At 45.9% G+C, this 19,500-nt stretch overlaps 1 protein-coding gene across 2 annotated transcripts in view; it reads left to right on the top strand.

Annotated features, from left to right (window-relative positions):
- FOCAD (focadhesin) overlaps positions 1 to 19,500 on the top strand; it is a 1,730,079-nt gene that overhangs the window by 968,380 nt on the left and 742,199 nt on the right. For both annotated transcript variants that reach the window (XM_085634390.1, XM_085634400.1), the window contains exons 35-36: positions 730 to 801; positions 2,638 to 2,740. In XM_085634390.1, coding sequence (XP_085490516.1) covers positions 730 to 801; positions 2,638 to 2,740 — 175 coding nt within the window. The remainder of the gene's footprint in view (positions 1 to 729; positions 802 to 2,637; positions 2,741 to 19,500) is intronic.

Raw genomic sequence — 19,500 nt, 5'->3', positions numbered from 1 at the left:
CCAGTCACAGATCTGGATTGAATCCATCTTTGTTCTACTGCTCACTAATCTACCCCAGTTTGGACCCAGCCATATGCAAATGGAACGAGCAAAAGAACAATGATGGATTTAACCCAGATCTAATAGCGACTAGGGGGTGAGTGTCTGAAAAGTTTCAGTGTTCATCATCTTATTGTTGCCAAACATGCTAAACATCCCATACTTCCATGTTTTATTGCAATAGACTAAAGTTGCATTTCCTTTGACTTGGTCATCTATAAAAACAAACACTCAGGCACAGACATACATATCTCTAGCAAAAATACGTTCCATATCTCTAAATTAAAAACTAATTTTCACGTATATCGCAGGTATACAGCAATGCATGAGACCTGGCACTAACTTTTATCAGCATTCAGGAACAACTTTAACATGCATGTTAGAGTTAATTTAAAAATCATCAATTTTATAAACAATTCAGCTCCATGGTTTTACCTCTTAAAAGATGATCTTCTGCAGCAGTTTTCCAAAATAAATGTATTCTGAGCTGTAAGTCATTGTTCAGTGAGGTCTTTTTAATACATAGGAAAATCAAATTAAAAGTGCAGCATGTTTTTTGTGCTCCTTTCATTTTGAGTATTGACTTGTGTTTCAGGGTAGCTGAAATTGCTTGCAGCCTCTATGGGTTATTGTTGTCATTTATGTTTTTTCCCATTGCCGCTTTACTAGTGTCTCCTTTTTTCCATGTAGCTGAAATCGGAGGCTATACAATCCTCCCAGTTCCAGAGCAAGCTCAATGAAGTGATCCGGACAGTAACTCAGGTGAGACTCAACAAGATTTTTGTCTTTGTTTATCTCGTACTAGAGCCTCTACAAATGTTTGTGTGCAGAGCATACCCAGCCTTTAGGACAATAATCCTCACTGTGTTAATTTTGAGCACCATGTTGCTCATGGCATTCTAAAATGTTACTTTTTGCTGTCCTTTTTCTGGTAAGGCATTTTCTGTTTGTTTGAAGCCACACTTTAGGACTATGTTAAACTTTCTATCCTTTGACAGTTTCTCAGTCTCTGAAGATTTCCGATCATACATGTTATTTGATTTTTGTAGAATCCATGATGTGATACACAATCAGAACCATTTAAAGAGACCTGGAAATCCCTTCCACACCTGGTTCACTGTTGGCTTTGCTCCCTAGCAGTTGCTCTCTCACTCTGGCTCTTTCCCTAGTGGGAAACAATCTGGGTTTCTCCTACCAATTAGCTTTCCCTATAGCTGCCCCAAGCTCCTTCCCTCTCTATGCAGACAAGCCTCTAGACAGACTTTCCACTCCTAAAGAAGAAATTGCAGACTTCAGTTCATATCCTCTGGGAGATAAGCTATCATGCAGGCACCATCCTTGGTCACATAGCAGTGATCTGAGTAGCACTCCCATCGTGGTCATGAAACACTTAGAAATGGAACAAAGTGGTGAGGTTTGGATCCCACTTTTATAGACATTTTCCATAAAGAGTATGTGGATCCACAATCTAAGGTTTGAGAATCGGTTTGGATTGGTTCTCATTCACTCCAGGTTTCCTTGGTCTAATCAAAAGTCAAATGCAAAGATGGTACGAGAAGTAGTCTTAGGCATCAAACGTTTATGCTTTATACCATCTTTAAATTTTATTTTAAATTAGCCCACAAAACTTGTATCAAAACCATGAATGTCTAGTTGTTTAGAGTGGACTATCACAGCAGTCACTCTTATCACAACTTTCCCAGTATTTAAAAGGCATCATAGATTTAAGTAGTGTAACTGCTTCCAGGAATCCAGTCTGAGCATGACTTCTACTAAGAGGAGACTTCCTACTGAAATTTCTTAATGGGTGCTATATTGCCCCAGCAAACACATTCACTGTTTCCCCAATATCACTGAAAAAACACACTTGGTGTTTCCTGACACCAAACCTAGAGGAAGGGTTCTTTAGATGGACTTCTCACACATTTAATGAAAACAAAACATTTTAGACTGCATGTGGAGGGAGATATCTGTCCTACATAATATATTTACTGGTGCTCAGAATCTACACCAGAACTAGTAATTGGTTTAAACCTAATGTGTGGCAATCACTTCTACAAGTAAGACAATTTACAATCAACACCTTTACACTTTCACCGTTTAGTCCCAAGCTAATCTGGAAAGCTAAATCTCCTATTGGACAAAATGGTAAATATTACCTGTGTCATCAGGTTAGCAAAGGCACAGACGGGCATGTACGACATCTTTACTGGAAAGTAGTCTGTAATTGTGACCGCTACTGGATTTAAAATCTATAGGACAGGTTTAAAAAAATATCTTACAGTTCTACCCTTTCTTTAACATGTATAAACTGGATTATATGATATCGAAGAGTATGTTTCAAGACCATAAAACAGGTATAAATCCACCATTTTGAATCTGCATGGCATCGTTATTGTAAGTTTGCATGATTTTTCGGAGGTAGTCTAGCCAGTATCACCGCTACCAAGATTATAAGAGGCTTTTCCTACTTTAAGAATGGATGAGAAGTGATGCACCTCAGTGAACGGAAACAGTAATTCTCAAAGTCACAGTCGATCTATCATTGTTCAAGACATGTGGCCCGTTGGTAAGTGTTTTCGTAATTTACTCCCACAGATTATCACATTCTCTGGGGTGATCGGTCTTCAAACTAATGCTGCCTGGCTTCTAGGACACCTTCATCTCGCTAGCTTCTCCTCAAGCCAAAGTAGAGCATCTGGTAAGATTGCTTTATTTTATTTGATGCTTTTATTGAAAGTTTTGCATTCAATTTAACCATTCAGCATATCAGCATTTCTGTTATTGCCCAGTATAGAAAATGTAGATTTCTGATAGAGACTTCTAACCACAGAATCCTCACCTTTTGAATATTCACTAGGTGTCAGACTGGATCCGATAACTCTCCAGACTGACGCTGTTCCTCTCCAGAAATTACATTTGGTTCCATACAATACCACTCAAACACGCTGACATCAGTTCCTTTCTTTTTGCACCACAGACACAGAGCTATCTCTTGTCTCTTTGAGACACATTTTCAACATACCCTTTACACTGTGCAATGGAAATGTCACCTCCCAACATGACAGGATTCAAACAATGTAAGAACTGTCTCAAGTGAATGTCTGTTACAGATCCTCAACAGGTTTCCCTGTGCTGCCTTAGTTCATGTGTCACAACACTAAGGCCTGCAGTGATGGTGCATCGATGAACCCAAGACCATACAAGACTGCAAGCCAAAGCAATACATTGCGTAACACCAGACGACTCATCGTTGGATTGCTGGGACTTATACCCTCCTGGTGATCAAACACACCAGGTGACACATGCGGGCTCTGCAGAGGGATTTGAAGTCTCAGTAGGACCAACATCAACAAGACCTTTCATACAGCATCCATATTTCAGAGGAGACTGCAAAAGATCTGAAGTGGTGATTGCTAGACCCCAGTTGGGTCAACGGAAGATCCCTCTCCCTACTGCACCCAGAGCTGACAGTGGTAACCGATGTGTCACTTCTGGGCTGTGGCATCCAGCTGGGAGAGGTGGAGATCATAGGTCTGCTTTTTGCATTGAAAGCCAGCCTTCCATCCATCATAGGGAGGATGCTACAGGTGTGTATGGACAATACCACTGCCATGTGGTCTTATGACAAGCAGGGCGGAGAGGGGTTCTTGGCCCTGTGCCAGGCGGCACTATGCCTCTGAAAAGTATGTTCCTGGTGGTGAACCACCTGGCACGATCTTTAAATGCCAGGGCCGACAAACGTCAGCTATTGACTCCTAGTGGATCACAAGTGGCAGTTGCACCTGGAGTTGGTGCAAGGTCCCTTCCACTAATGGGAAGAACTTTGGTTTGATCGATTCACCACTTTTGAGAACGCGCAATGTCAGTAGTTCTCCAGGTTGGTGTTTCAAAGGCATCTCTCTCTCTGAGATGCTTTCTGCATACTGTGGAACACGGGACTTCTGTATGCATTTCTGTTGATACCTCCTCTGCCTCAAGTTCTGAAGGTGGTCAGGATCAACCAGGCATAAGGCTACCTTGTTACCCCAGATTGGGCATGGAGAGTATGGTGTCCAGAGCTCCTGGCTTGGTTGCATCTGTCCTCTGGTCAGGCTGCCCTCCAGGAGGACATGTTGTCACGGTAACCGGGAGGGTTCTGTATCCGGGCCTTTGCCATCTCCACCTTCATACTTGGAGATTGAGTGGGGATAGCTGAACACGTTCGACCTTCCTCCAGAGATGGTTGATGGCATCTTAACAACCAGTTGGCCCTTGACTAAAACAATATATGCCTGTTGTTGAGACAAGTCTGTGGATTGTGACTATCACTCCACATTGTCCCCTGTCAGTCTGTTATCTGATGTTTTGTAGTTTGTTTTATCCCTCACCCTTTCGGCCTTTTTACAGTTGCCGGACCAGTTCTCATTATTTAACTCACCAGTTGTGATGCTTTTTTGAAAGGCCTGGAACATCTGTTCCCTCCCTCACCCTTAGTCATGCAGCTGTGGGACCTTAACTTGGTCCTCATATATTTGATGTGCAGTCCCTTTGATATGCTTGAAAGCTGTCCTTTGCAGCTTCTCACCCTCAAGACAGTGCTCTCTGTCGCCATCACATCGGTGCGCCGAGTGAATGAGCTTTAGGGTCTTGGTGTTAACCCACCATACACCACCTTCAACCCAGACAAACTGGTTTTGCAGATACGCGCATAATTCTTGACAAAAGTTGTGATGGCGTTCAACGTCGGTCAAACCATCACCCTTCCGGATTCTGTGCTCCGCCTCACCCCTCTAAAGAGGAAAGGGGCTTCATCTCTTGGACCCCATACGAGCATTGAGGAACAATGGGTGGACAATCAGCTCTTTGTGGGGTTTGCTGAAGTGAAAAAAGGCCAGGCCATGAGGAAGCCGGCCGCTTTGCATCAAGATCTGCTACGGATTGGCCAGAAAGCAGTCTCCAGAAGGACTGAGAGTTCATTCCACCAGAGCCAAAGTTGCTATCACTAAATTGACATGCCGAGTTCATGCCCTGGACATCTGACAGGCAGCTTTTTGGGCGTAAATTCATGAAGCACTACTGTCTAAATAGCCAGGTTTGCCAGGAAGGACATTTCGCTCCCTTCGGTCCTGCGGGACTTTTTAGTTTGAGCCAAGTCACAAGAAAAACCTCCTACTAGGTATTGCTCTGGTATCTAATCTGTGGTTAGAATTCTCTAACTGAAGAACAAGTTACTTACCTTCGGTAATGCTCTTTCTGTTAGAGATTCTACATACCTGCATATTCCTCAATGCTCTCCCATCCTCCCAGTTTGTAGAATTGGACTCTATTCATTTAGAACATCACCGGTTTAGGACTCTGCACACTGGTCAAAGCCAATTTGTTGATGGGACACTGCATCTAGGGAGCGGACAGCCTCACAAGCAACTGACGTCACCGCAGTAGTGGCGCCTATGTGGGTCTTCATATAATTTCCAGAGTGGAACAGTGTCAGTACTGAGCCGCATAGTGCTGCCTAGCAGTTCACAGAGGTACTGCTCAAAAGTTTACTTATCCAGTCTGACACCTGGGAAATATTCAAAAGGTGAGGAATCTGCAGTGAGACAGAGTCCACTAGAAAGAGCTTTACTAAAGGTAAGTAGCTTGTTCTTTGGCAGATATTGTTTTAAATGAATACATTTAATCCATATCATTAGCCTCTCCATTTTTCAACCCTTTTGACTCCAGGGGGCATCATGAAGTAGATAGGTAATAAACCAAATACCAGCAGAAAAAGGGGGTGTAAACATTTCACATTTTACAGTTTACAATTTGTGTTTATAAAATAACTTGTGTTAGAATGTGGAAATGCATCAACTGTAGCCAAGTGAGTAGAGCCAAATGGCATTGTCATTGAGCATGTGGTTAAAGAGGACATCTGATCCCAAGGGGACATCATTATATGATCATTTTACAATGCCTGTTGATGATGATAGCGATGCAGGACTGGGTAAAGAGAACTGTATTTTTCTTTACACTGAATGGCCCCTTTAAGGTTTTGGTGAGACACAGGTAACAGCTCTCTCTCTCTTTAGACTGCGTAGTATATAGACATCCTGAGTTTGAGGAGAAAAACCGGATTTCTCCGGTTGCACCTTGAGAAAATAGCGTGAGGTGCTTATTACAGTCTGGCATCTCCAGAATCAGTGTCTGAGAGCTTCACAATAGTATGCTGCTAATATGATCAAAGCAATTGCTGCTTCAGACAAGATTGACAGTAGCATACACAGCATCGTTGAGGGTACCAAGAAGTACTTTCGTTATCATGATATTCTAATGTTGACAACACCAGGGTGCCTTCTGTTATCTTACAATCCTACTGCTGCGTGTAGATTTTTAATACATCTGTGTAGCCTGGGATTGGCCGTTCTTGGCCACCTTGTTTAAATGTTGATGGAGTTTAAAAGCTTGTCAGAAGCTGATGTTAAGTGATAGGGTGACATATTTTAGGGGTGTGCAATGTAGTGTTGCGCCTCAGTCCATGGCTCAGCCCGTGGCGCTGCCCGCTTCATCATCGTGAGCCGCGGTGCAGCCTGCAGCACCACCTTCTTCTTGGGCGCATCATGGTGCTGCAGGACTGCCCGCTGTTTCAGCATCGTGATTACACTCCACAGCGCTTTTGTCTAGTCGGGCATGTCGTAGCACCACACAGTGGCCCCTTAATGCTCATTAATACACAGTATGAACTCTGCAACTCCAATTTTGGAGCTGCGGCTCCCAGTACTTCTATGGGGCATATTTTCACTCACCCTTTTTGTTTTGCACATTTCACTGTGGCTTCCAGTATATTCTCCTGGTGACATCTTGTTACTTCTTCTTCCCATAAGTCCTCCGTACTGTTTCCCAGAGGTCCTTGGGAAGGTTCTTTGTTTTACCCTTTCCTATTCCATACGTTTACTTTTCCCTATCCAAGATGGCAACTGCTTACTTCCTGTTACATCACTTCCTGCCTATGGGTATTTAAAGGGATGAATCTTTCATTGCCTTGCTTTGCAACACTCCTTGCTTTTGCTGGTGTGTCCTAACTCCTGTTGGTGACCTTTGCTCCTGCTTGTTTTTTTTTTTAACATATTTTTATTAGGTCAGCAGGCAGAGTTACCACATTTCTTACAGAATATTTGCAGAATATAATGATCGTTTGTGTAGCAGCAATAGGTGTCTTTTATATAGATTTCCCTCAAGGTCATCTGTGGTATGGAGTAGGATGGGTTTTGGCAAAAGCGGTATGTCCCACCCCAATACTTCAGATAGGCAAGTTGTGACTCCCCGCCAAAATCTAGTGAGTGCAGTGCATTGCCAAATTGTGTGAATGAAAGTGCCTTCACCTCCACCGCGTTACAACAAACAAATGATGGACGGAATGCTGACAATGCAAACATTCTCCCCCAGTCAAGAGATCTGGGTTAAATCCATCGTTCTTTTGCCCACTACACCACCCCAGTTTAGACATTGCCATATGCAAATCAGTCTTGACCCTGTGCCTCATGGGAACAGTCCAGCCCGAACTGCCAAGCCATGTCTTCCCTGGACCAGAATCAAGCATCCTAGGACCGGTTTCTGGCTATCAGCCGTCATCAGCCAGGATAGCTTGACTCCAGTGGCGTAGTGAGCACGGGTCCCACGTCTGGGAATACCCATCCCACTTAGGGCGAAAAGCGTTACAACAAACAAATGATGGACGGAATGCTGACAATGCAAACATTCTTCCCCAGTCAAGAGATCTGGGTTAAATCCATCGTTCTTTTGCCCACTACACCACCCCAGTTTAGACATGGCCATATGCAAATCAGTCTTGACCCTGTGCCTCATGGGAACAGTCCAGCCCGAACTGCCAAGCCATGTCTTCCCTGGACCAGAATCAAGCATCCTAGGACCGGTTTCTGGCTATCAGCCGTCATCAGCCAGGATAGCTTGACTCCAGTGGCGTAGTGAGCACGGGTCCCACGTCTGGGAATACCCATCCCACTTAGGGCGAAAAGCGTTACAACAAACAAATGATGGACGGAATGCTGACAATGCAAACATTCTCCCCCAGTCAAGAGATCTGGGTTAAATCCATCGTTCTTTTGCCCACTACACCACCCCAGTTTAGACATGGCCATATGCAAATCAGTCTTGACCCTGTGCCTCATGGGAACAGTCCAGCCCGAACTGCCAAGCCATGTCTTCCCTGGACCAGAATCAAGCATCCTAGGACCGGTTTCTGGCTATCAGCCGTCATCAGCCAGGATAGCTTGACTCCAGTGGCGTAGTGAGCACGGGTCCCACGTCTGGGAATACCCATCCCACTTAGGGCGAAAAGCGTTACAACAAACAAATGATGGACGGAATGCTGACAATGCAAACATTCTCCCCCAGTCAAGAGATCTGGGTTAAATCCATCGTTCTTTTGCCCACTACACCACCCCAGTTTAGACATGGCCATATGCAAATCCGTCTTGACCCTGTGCCTCATGGGAACAGTCCAGCCCGAACTGCCAAGCCATGTCTTCCCTGGACCAGAATCAAGCATCCTAGGACCGGTTTCTGGCTATCAGCCGTCATCAGCCAGGATAGCTTGACTCCAGTGGCGTAGTGAGCACGGGTCCCACGTCTGGGAATACCCATCCCACTTAGGGCGAAAAGCGTTACAACAAATAAATGATGGACGGAATGCTGACAATGCAAACATTCTCCCCCAGTCAAGAGATCTGGGTTAAATCCATCGTTCTTTTGCCCACTACACCACCCCAGTTTAGACATGGCCATATGCAAATCAGTCTTGACCCTGTGCCTCATGGGAACAGTCCAGCCCGAACTGCCAAGCCATGTCTTCCCTGGACCAGAATCAAGCATCCTAGGACCGGTTTCTGGCTATCAGCCGTCATCAGCCAGGATAGCTTGACTCCAGTGGCGTAGTGAGCACGGGTCCCACGTCTGGGAATACCCATCCCACTTAGGGCGAAAAGCGTTACAACAAACAAATGATGGACGGAATGCTGACACTCCTTGCTTTTGCTGGTGTGTCCTAACTCCTGTTGGTGACCTTTGCTCCTGCTTGTTTTTTTTTTTAACATATTTTTATTAGGTCAGCAGGCAGAGTTACCACATTTCTTACAGAATATTTGCAGAATATAATGATCGTTTGTGTAGCAGCAATAGGTGTCTTTTATATAGATTTCCCTCAAGGTCCTCTGTGGTATGGAGTAGGATGGGTTTTGGCAAAAGCGGTATGTCCCACCCCAATACTTCAGATAGGCAAGTTGTGACTCCCCGCCAAAATCTAGTGAGTGCAGTGCATTGCCAAATTGTGTGAATGAAAGTGCCTTCACCTCCACCGCAGCGGAGACATGTGGGGGAAGGTATCAGCCCTGTCCTCCACAGTCTGTGTCTGGTAAAATAGGCGCCGTGTAAATATTTAAATTGGATGAGTTTTAAGCGAGAGGCTATTGCAGCTCCCTGCGGTGATTCTAAGGCTTCCGTCCAATCATCATTGTCAGGGGGACTAAGCTCTGTCTGCCATTTATCTCCGATTGAGTCTAATGTGGTGGAGATATTCGTCACAAGGGATTGGTAAATCTTTGTAATCTTGTGGTCTCCCAGATCACCCATAAATATCTTTGCCTCTATTAGGTTAATCTCCGGGAGAGACTCCAAGTGCATAATATATGGAGACAGAGCGTTGCGAAATTGTAAGTACTTATAAAATTGTGTATGTGGCATATCAAATTCCTCTCTGAGCTCCTGGAAGGATTTTAGGGTGGTGTCCCGCATAACAATACCTACAGTAGAGATGCCGATGGCATCCCAACCTCGAAACCGCAACAAAGTGGACATGTGAGGCAAAAGACCATTCTGCCACAAGGGCGTCTCTCCTGTCAGCCGACTCCACCATACCATTCTGTGCAGCGAGCTCTCCCATACCTCAATAACCACTCGTGTGGCAGGTGGGAGGCATTGAAGTACCCGTGGTTTATGTAGGAGTGTATGAGGTAGCATTTCGCCCATCAGCCACTGTTCCACTCGATCAGCCAGGTCTTTTCTACTCCCGTAGCACCAATCATTCAAAACCAAGAGATGTGACATTGCATAATACAACTGAAAATCAGGGGTTGCTATCCCCCCATAGTACGTGGACGGAAAGCAGGTTTTCAGCTCAACTCTAGCGGTTTGACCAGCCCAGAGGAAACAACTCAGTCTTGTGTTGATTTGGCACAACCACATGGGTGGGATCCAAAAGGGGGGATTTTGCAATTGGTAAAGGAGGCGAGGGAGTGACACCATCTTATAAATTGCCGACCTCCCGAGAATCGAGATAGTCAGGCGTGCCCACGACTTAATCTCAGCCTGAGTCCGCGTCCATATGGGGGTGAAATTTTTCTTCCATGATATAGATGGGCAGGATGATATATAAACTCTGACATATTTAAACCCGGTTGTGGCTAGTGTTTCCTCTTCTGAACAGTCCCCATTTCAGACTCTTCCCCATAGGGGGCCACAGTATAGATTTGCGGGTGTTCAGGTATAATCCTGAGGTCTCCTCAAAAATTTGCTTTATGCGGAGCAACTCAGGTCATGTCCGGAGGAAAAAGAGAACGTCATCCGCATATAGGGAAATCCTGTCCGAAATACCGCCTGTCCACTCGAATCCCTTAACTTGTGCATCAATTCTAACCCAAGAGGCCAGGCGTTCCATGGCTATTGCAAATAAGTATGGGGGCAGGTGGCATCCCTGGTGGGTACCGCGTCCTATGGAGAAGGGGTCAGTGACCGCACCCACCACCTAAATTGAGGCAGTAAGGTCAGTATAAAGCAGCAGGATGTATGAAAGAAACCGGGGCCCAACATTTAGTCGCGATAAAAGGGCGAATAGATATATCCAACCCAGCTAATCAAATGTCCTGTCCATACCAGCCAATAACAACGCTGCCGGCCTTTTAAATCTTCAATTGCTGCCACTGCATTATGAACACGCCGAATGTCATGGTGAGTAGCCTGATGGGGCATAAAGCCTGCCTGGTCCAGGTGCACCAGATCTGCCATATGTGGCAGGAGACGATTTGCCAGGGCTTTGTCCAATAATTTGGCCTCAATATTCAAAAGCGAAATAGGGCGCTATAACGCATGTTAATCGGTGGTGTGCCGGGCTTGAGAAACACTGCGATTTCGGCGTGTAGAATTCGAATGGGGAGTAGTGGGGGCCTGGTGCTTTACCCGTGCACAAATCCACAAGGGCTGTCCCTAGTTCTTAAACCTTCAGAGGGGCGTCTAGTTCAGCGCTGGCCGAATCTGTGAGGGTCTTTGGTTGCAGGTCTTCCAGAAAGCGTTGTATCGTGGATTCTGGCAGGGCATCACAAAGAGCATAAAATTCGGCATAGTAGGCTGCACAACTGAATGCAATTTGGACAGGGTCAGTGAGAATTTGACCGTCGTTGCTCGGAACGGAGGCCGTCGTTGGTGGGTGAAGTGCATGTTGACATAGATGATGCAGGAGAGAACGTGACTTATCCCCCCACTGCTATATTCTACTTCGGGAGGCCAACCACGCCTGTCTGTCCTCAACCCACAATGCGCTTGCATACGTTTGTTGTAAGAGAAGCAGTTGGTGATGTATCTGTTTCCCATCCTCCACCCTACTGCGTTATTCTAGGTCAATGAGTTGTGCCGTCTGGAGTAAATTCTCTCAGCGTTTTACGCTGGGCCACACAAAAGGATATATCGACCCCACTAATGGTTGGCTTCATGGCCTCCCAAATGGTCTCCGCTGAATCCACTGTTCCTAGGTTACGATTGAAGTAGTCTGTGATAGCCTGATGCATGTGTGTCTTATATTGCGGGTCGTACAAATACCATGTAGACTGGCGCCAGCGGAAGGGGGGACGCGCTACATCGAGCCTCAACTCCAGCACTACAGGGAAGTGATCAGACAAGACCCTCAACAATATGTCCGCAGTCGCTATCCTGTAAAAATGGCTTGTGGGCACAAAAATATAGTCAAGGTGGGAAAACGAATCGTGGACTGTAGAGGAATATGTGAAGCTTTGTGTAGTCGGGTGAAGGTGCCGCCATGTGTCCATCCAACCCTTGTCGCTTACAAACGCCGGTAGTGGCGTTTCTCGCAGCATCCCCACCCTCCCATGTGATCACCATCGATCTTGAATTTGGTTTACATCATCATTTCAGTCACTGCCTATTATTGAGAGACCATTAGGGGTTTCCAGCATGATCCCCGTCAAACGTTCAATACATTTCTCAGTCAGTGGAGGGGGCGCATGCATACTGCCTATTATAATTTGTTCCCCAAATATTGCTTCTTGGTGCATTTTTGCCTCCTGTTGGTGCACTTTTGTTTCCGGTTGGCACTTCCTGTTCCAGTTTGGATTCTTTACAGCCTTCTCTCCTATTTGGAATTATTGCCTTCTATTCTCTACTCCTTGCTGGTGTTTGCTCTTATTTGTGGGTTCTTTCCTTCCTTTCCATTCCTGGAGTCTCCACCTTCAACAGAGGTTTTTCCCTACGGGGTTTTTTCCTCTTGGGAATCCTTTTGGAAGGCACAGTCTGCTCTAGCTTTTTATTTTCTGCAGCTCCGTGGCTGCCAGAAAGGGTTGCCCTTACCACGGGCAGACCAGAACCCTCAAGAACCGAAGTCGAGAACCTCTCCAACACACCAGAACTGGTAAGAACATTACAAGTCGTGACATGTAGCCACAATGAAGATAGAGATTAGAAGAGCGCTATACAGAAACTCACTGTTGACGGTCACAGTCAAGATGAGATTCATAATATAACTTACTTGAGGACCTTCAAGTTAGAGCAGAGTAATATAAGCTTATTGGTAATAGGAAAAGCCTGATTCATTAAGTAAGTCAGCAAGGAGTTTAAGATAAAGAATAAAGTTCTGAGGGGCAAGGATGGGGTTTTAGGGTAGCATTTGTTGGAGTGGGGCTGGATGAAAGAAAAGGAATCTTCATTTTTTACTATTTGAGTTTGGATGACCAGACAGGACGACAGATAATGGACAACATCACTTCAGTACCAGTTCCAGTACCAATCAAATATCACCTCGTGAGGAATAGTATCAAAAACTGTGTACAAGCCAAGATGTCTGTAATATTGTGGGATGGCCAGATAGTCAGATTTTTGTGAAGTTAAGGAAGAAATGTTTTCTATTTAATAGTTTGTTTTGTTCCCTTTGGTAAATGCTGAATATTATATCCCACTGCTGATTCCTCCTAGCTTTATAAGGATGTTTGATTCCTGTTACTCAATAATTTTATTTTCTTATATGTTTTTTTGTTCCCCTTGTCTCTTGTCCAGGATTCTGTGGCCATGGGTAGTGAAGCAGTACTTGCATCATCTATAGTCAGTTGTAACTTTTCATAGTGGTAGAGAAAGGGAGTTTCAGGATATTACAGCTACGAAAAATACTGTTCATAGATGGCTTGCTGGTAGTTTCTACCAGCAGTTTACTGAATACAGCTCTTTAAGGTGACTCATTGTTTGAGACAGTTGAGGAGACATGGATACTCACAGTAGGAGACATTGAAAGAGGTGAAGCACGCCCTTACTCCCACGAAACACCTTCTAGAAATACTTTTTCCCCCACCTATGAGCGTAAGGAGGCAATTTCTCTAGGAAACTGCAATTGTGTTGCAGCCCCCTCCCTTTTTGACTGCTAGATGCTTGTTTTCAACTATGACAGTGCACTGAGGCCTTCTAACCAGGCCTCAGTGCCAGTGCTCCTTTCCCTAAAACTAGTTAAGGTCTTATTGTAACCCAATTGGCAAGGACTTTAGCACCCCTATAATTTCGTAGTAAATGGTGCCCCTTGTACCTAGGGGGCATGGGTACTAAATAGGGTCCCTGGGGGTTGCAGCATGTCTTATGCCTCCCTGAGAGACCCACACACAAATTACATTCGGACTGCCATTGCAGACTGTGTCTCATGGTGCAACTCACTGTGTACCATGCCCAAGCCACAGCAGGTAATATATGCAAGTCGCCCCTACAGCAAGCCTCGTAGCCCTAAGGCAGGGTGCATTATATCACATGTGAGGGACATTTGCTTGAACAGATATGCCCCTGTGCCGTCTAGTTCTCTTACTAGGCGGTACCAGTGAACATGGGAGCCCTTTTAAAGTATGTACTGGGCACTGGTTATTACGAGTTCACCAGCTATGGGATGGCTTTAATGATACCTATGAGGTTTGGTATCAAACTCCTTGTCTTAATAAATATGTATTGTTGCCAGTACAAGATTTATTATGACATACACCCAGAGGGTACCTTGGTGGTGCCCCCTGAAAAACCTCCCACTATCAAGTGTGCTGGCTGACTAGTATCATCCAGCCTGCCACCCCAGACATGTTTCTGACCCCCTGCAGGTGAGAGCACACACTCTCTGAGACCAGAAACAATGCCTGCTTAGGAGGAAGTTGTTCACACCTCCACCAGCAAGCTGGCTAGTGAGTTAGCATATCAAGGCCAGGGGCTTCAAAGCCCCTGCCACCTTTAATTTACCGCCCGGTTTCTCCAAGACCTGGGTGAAACCACCCCCACCCTGGGGCCCATTTTACACTAGGTCAGGTGGGAAATTGGCTATGCAAGTAGGCATGTTACACCACCAGGCTAGTCACACCCCTAAGGTGGGCTTCCTGATGTGCTCCACAAAAGAACGATTTCATCATGCTCTACTGGACAGCCGCGGTCCTAACAAGCATATTTAGAGTTTCCTCTCCACCACGGTTTTCATTGCGATACCACCACCATGAAAACCGTGGTGGAGAGTAACAAAGGGGGCGCTCCTTGGTGCCTCACGCCATGTGGATGCATGCAGGGGGGCACAAAATATGTATGCAAGCACCCCAGTTCCTGGACGACATGGACTTCATGGACATGGAAACGGTTATGCCTACTCCCCATAGGAAGTGGTCATATAAGGGGTGTAGTGACCCCAAGGGTCAGTAGCCCATTAGCTACTACCCTTAACACCCCTAAATTAAGTATTTAGGTAGCCCCCTGACACCAGGAACTCAGATTAGCCTGACAAAAGAAGTAGGAGGACAAAGAAGAGCTGAGGAACGCAAGAACTGTGGACTAGCTGTGGACCTGGCGCCAAACCCTGCCTCCCTGCTCCTGACATGACAATTACAAAGATCTGACTTGTCCTGCAGCTGGACATCTTCCAAAAGCCTTGGTGGGTTGCCAGCACTAAGCCAATCAGCCAATATCTCCCTTGAAGTGTAGGAGCCACTTCCCTGCAGCATGGAGGCCCTGACTGTATCAACCCGGTACACTGTTCTGCGGACCCCCCGGTCCACGAGAAACCAGCATCCCAGGAGGAGGTCTCCTTGCTCCAGGAGGTTAGATTTGTCTCCTTGCCAAGTTTGGAGACACTAGGACGCCACGAGCTGCACTGCACATATACCCCGGGTACCTGAGCCCTTGCAGCAGCCAAGGCTGGTTAAGTGTCCAGCCCGAGCACCAACATCTCCAAGACAGACCTACCTATGTGGGACATCAGCATCAGAGAGGCCATCGTAGAGAGTGGCCCTGTTGTCCTGTTTTGTCCCCATCTCCAGGTTGACCTAAGAGGTGAAAGCCTCCAACGAGACCGCCAGACAAAACACCTCTGAGTTTACTGACGGTGCCCCCTTGCTCCAGAGATCCTCAAGAGCCGAGCCCCCTTTGGGTTTTGCCCCCACTTGCAGCCTTTTCTTGTTACAGTTTTTCCCATGGACTTCAGCTGTAGGGTTTGAGGCTACCCTTGCGACCAACACCTCTTCACCTGGACACAACAGGGCAGGGAAACCAAAAATGCTGGTGGTTTGAAAAACCTTGGCCCCTACTTACCTTAAGTCCAGAAGAACACCCCAGTAACTCAATTGCCAGTACCCCTCTGCAGGGTATGTTTCTCCCATAGGATAACATTACTGCTTACGAGGCTCATGCCTCAAATCTGTCAGCTGTGTTTTCTGTGTTTCTGAAAATCGCTTCCTTGAAAAGTACTTACCTAATCTTGAAGATCTTTGTGTCTAAATTAATATGAAACTCTATGTTATTTTTCCAATTTGGTGTCGGATTTCTTATTTGAATGTATGTCTCATTTATTGATTCTGTGTGTGCAACACTCCCGTCTGCTAAGCCTAAAGCTGCTCGACCACACTACCAGAATAAGAGCACCTTAGGATTGTTAAAAACAAGCCCCGGTACGCTAGTAAGGAATACCTGGACTCTCTACACAGATCACCTCATTTGGTACACTATATAAAGAGCCAGCTTCCTACAATTTCTACATGGTAAAAGAAAGTGAACCTCTAAGTGACCTTCCAGGCCTTTTGCAGCATTTTGCTGAGATGAGCAAATGTGGCTCTTTGGCTTGTAAGGAGTGTATATGTTTAACAAGGTCTCATGGGCTTCTAAAAAGCGGTTAGGTATGAATGGGAACCGGGATATTACTTTGAACTTTAGCAACTATGGCAGGCTAGCTTCGAAGTGATTGGTCCCACCCCCCTTGTGAAGACTAATTTCTATGTAATGCACAAGTTTATTTGGAGCCCAAATAGGCTGCATATGTCCAGACTGGCTCCGCATAAAAAAGTGATATGGTCACTGATGCACTTAGAAATATGATGCATGAATAACCTTTGGAATAAGGAGTGGAAGCAAGTCCGAGTCATATTGCTAGCTGTCTGTCAGTAGCAAAGTTTTTAGGTGTGTGGCTGTAATCTAGACTGGAGTTCAAGCAGGAAGCCCCATGCAGTCCTAATTTTGCTAGTGCCTACGTTATGGCCAACCCATAGCAAGCTCACTCGCTTTAGGGAGATTTCAAATGCAGAAAGATTAGAGCTGATCAGTGGCAGATCCACTATGGCAGAGGAGCATTACCCCATTGCGCAAAAAGGAAAAATAAAATGACAATAACGTATTGTTATTGTGATTTTATTTTTCCTATTGCATGCAGTCAGCGGCCTGTGTGCAGTGTGGGGCGGGGCTTGCCAGAGCAGGGGAGGAGAGGTTTGCACTCCCAAAGTGCGCATGAACTGTTCATGCGCACTTTAATAATAATAATACTGATATTTGTAAAGCGCGAACAGCTACCTCACAAGGAGGTGTCCCGGCGCTATAGACCACTGGGGAACCCGTCCTGGCTATCCCTGTGAGATGGTCCCTTTCTGGGTATCTCCAAGGTGAAACCAGGCATCCCCGGCGTCTGTGGGGGGCCGTTGTAGAGATGAGGCAAGCTTAATGCCCAGAGTTGCCGAGTGTGTTCCTGGTTAGAGTAGGTACCGAGGCGAGAATGATCAAGTCCGTTTTGACCCTGGTCCACGACCCTGCCGTGTCGGGGCCACACCTCTCTACCTTTGCATGTTCCTACCAGGCTGCATTACACAGCCTGGTCAAGAACATGCACAGGCTCCCTGTTCTACGCTGAGCACCGAGCCACAGTGCTCAGACCAATCAACGGGGCATTGCAGGGTTGTGATTGGCTCAGGGGAGCCTGTGTGCTGGGTGCTTCCTGCTGCCGCCGGACTGCAGAAAGGAAGAAGGAAAGGGAGGCGCCGGCTGTTAAAGCTAAGTTTTTATTTGTCTTCATTTGATTGTTTCTGGTACAGTGATCCCAACGATCAACCAGGAGTTGTCGTACGGTTCATACTTTCTCAGTAAAACTGTGCATTTGTTGGACAACATAAACATCAAAACTGCACAAGACTGAGCCCACGCACACCATCAGGATATGTTGGCCTAAGTCCTCCTAGCTCACAGTGCACCATCTGTACCCCTAACCTGGCAAGGTAACAGGTGGAATGTGCAACCTCAGAACATGACAACCCTGACTCCCCAAGGAAATCGTGGAAACAGATCTAGAACTTTTTCGTTTGGTAACTTATGCATTCCCAAAGAGATACATAGGAAATGGACAATGTGGTGTTTCAATATTTATTGAAGCAATATGATTCTTGTGTAAAATATGTGTGCTGCAATTATTAATAGAAGGAAAAAAAGCAAAGCAATCAGCATTACGATAATGGTAAAAAAAATAAACAATTCAGCCATTGTGCTGTTACAAAGGATATATGCTTGCATATGAGTACTGTTACATTTTGTGCTCCTACCTAGTACGACCTATCCTAGTATGTCTACAGTGGGTGAATCTGCCAGAATCCCTGTGGGGTGATCTAACTCCCCCGTTTCTTGTGGATGTGAGAAGTTGGCCTGGTATATGCTGACCACTAATTAAAGTGGGCACCTTGTACCCGTCCAAACAACCGTTATTAGGTTAAAGACAACCTTTATTGAAAGCTATCCTAGTGGTAGCTATGGAGAGCAGCCTTCAGGCTAAGTCTAGAAGGAATGTAAAGCAGCTTGTTTTACCACTTTATAACCTCCTGAATGACCAAATGAAAGGAGAACCACACAAGGAATATATAAAATATATGTATCTATTACTAAACACTCTCTACTAATCTCTTTATGAGATTAAAGAACAAGGCACACAATATTATATCACAAGAACGACAGTAAATAGCACAATACACAGCGGGTTCGAGGGGGAGACCGAACCGTATACTAAGAAAGTGGTATAACAACCACGACTTGACCAGACACAGTGCCTAGAGCACGTAGAATCGCTGGGACCCCAAGGAACCACCCAAGGTAGTGACACAGGAGACCCACGGAGGACGGGTGCAGTGTGAGAACACAGACGAGAGCTCCGTACAACTCTTATGGGAAAGTTGCGGTTGGAATTTTAAAGTTTAAGGACACTTAGGAGAGGACTTTAAGCAAACCCAATTAAACATAGAAGGTTCTAAGGCCAGCACCCTTGAGAGTAACGAGATACCTGTGTTACCTATCCCAGAGGAGCCGGGTGCATAGGGGTCAAGTGATGTCGGAAACCTTCGTCATTTTCAATGGCGTGATACAGAAAAGTGCTGCTGCCTTGAAGATGAAAAGTGTCCGGTGTGAGCCAAGCCTGGGTTGGAGCTGAGAAGAACCTGAAAGCAGAGGGAACAGAGTCTGGGTTACTTCAGGGTGACCAAGGGCTCAGTAGACTAATGCCCACCATGTTGGGTGCTTCAGGTGAGAAGATATGAAGCTTGACTCTGCAGCCACGGGGACCAGGAGACGTCGACGACGAGCAAAGTCCGGAGTTGAGCTGTCCCACGAAGGATGTCAAGTTCTGGGGGGTCAGTGTCCGGATTGAACACAAGCAAGCCTTGGCAACTGCAATCCACGGGGTCAGAGGAAATCAGCTTCGGTGACGACCAGCAAGGTCCTGGGGACTCTCCAAGCTATGTAGAGTCAGGGCACGTCTGGAGCAACCAGGGAAGCCCACGGAAAGTCAAAGTTGCCTTCAAAGGGACCCACATGCCAACGGTCCAGGGATCGTGAAGGGACCTCGAGAGGAATCACAAAATACCAGCCCACCGAACACTCGAGGAGTGTAGGCTGGAAATATTC

The sequence above is a fragment of the Triturus cristatus genome, chromosome 2_1 (genome assembly GCF_964204655.1).
Source record: "Triturus cristatus chromosome 2_1, aTriCri1.1, whole genome shotgun sequence".
Lineage (NCBI taxonomy): Eukaryota > Metazoa > Chordata > Amphibia > Caudata > Salamandridae > Triturus > Triturus cristatus.
The sequence above is the reverse complement of the archived record's forward strand: the minus strand, read 5'-3'. Positions and strand labels throughout refer to the sequence as shown.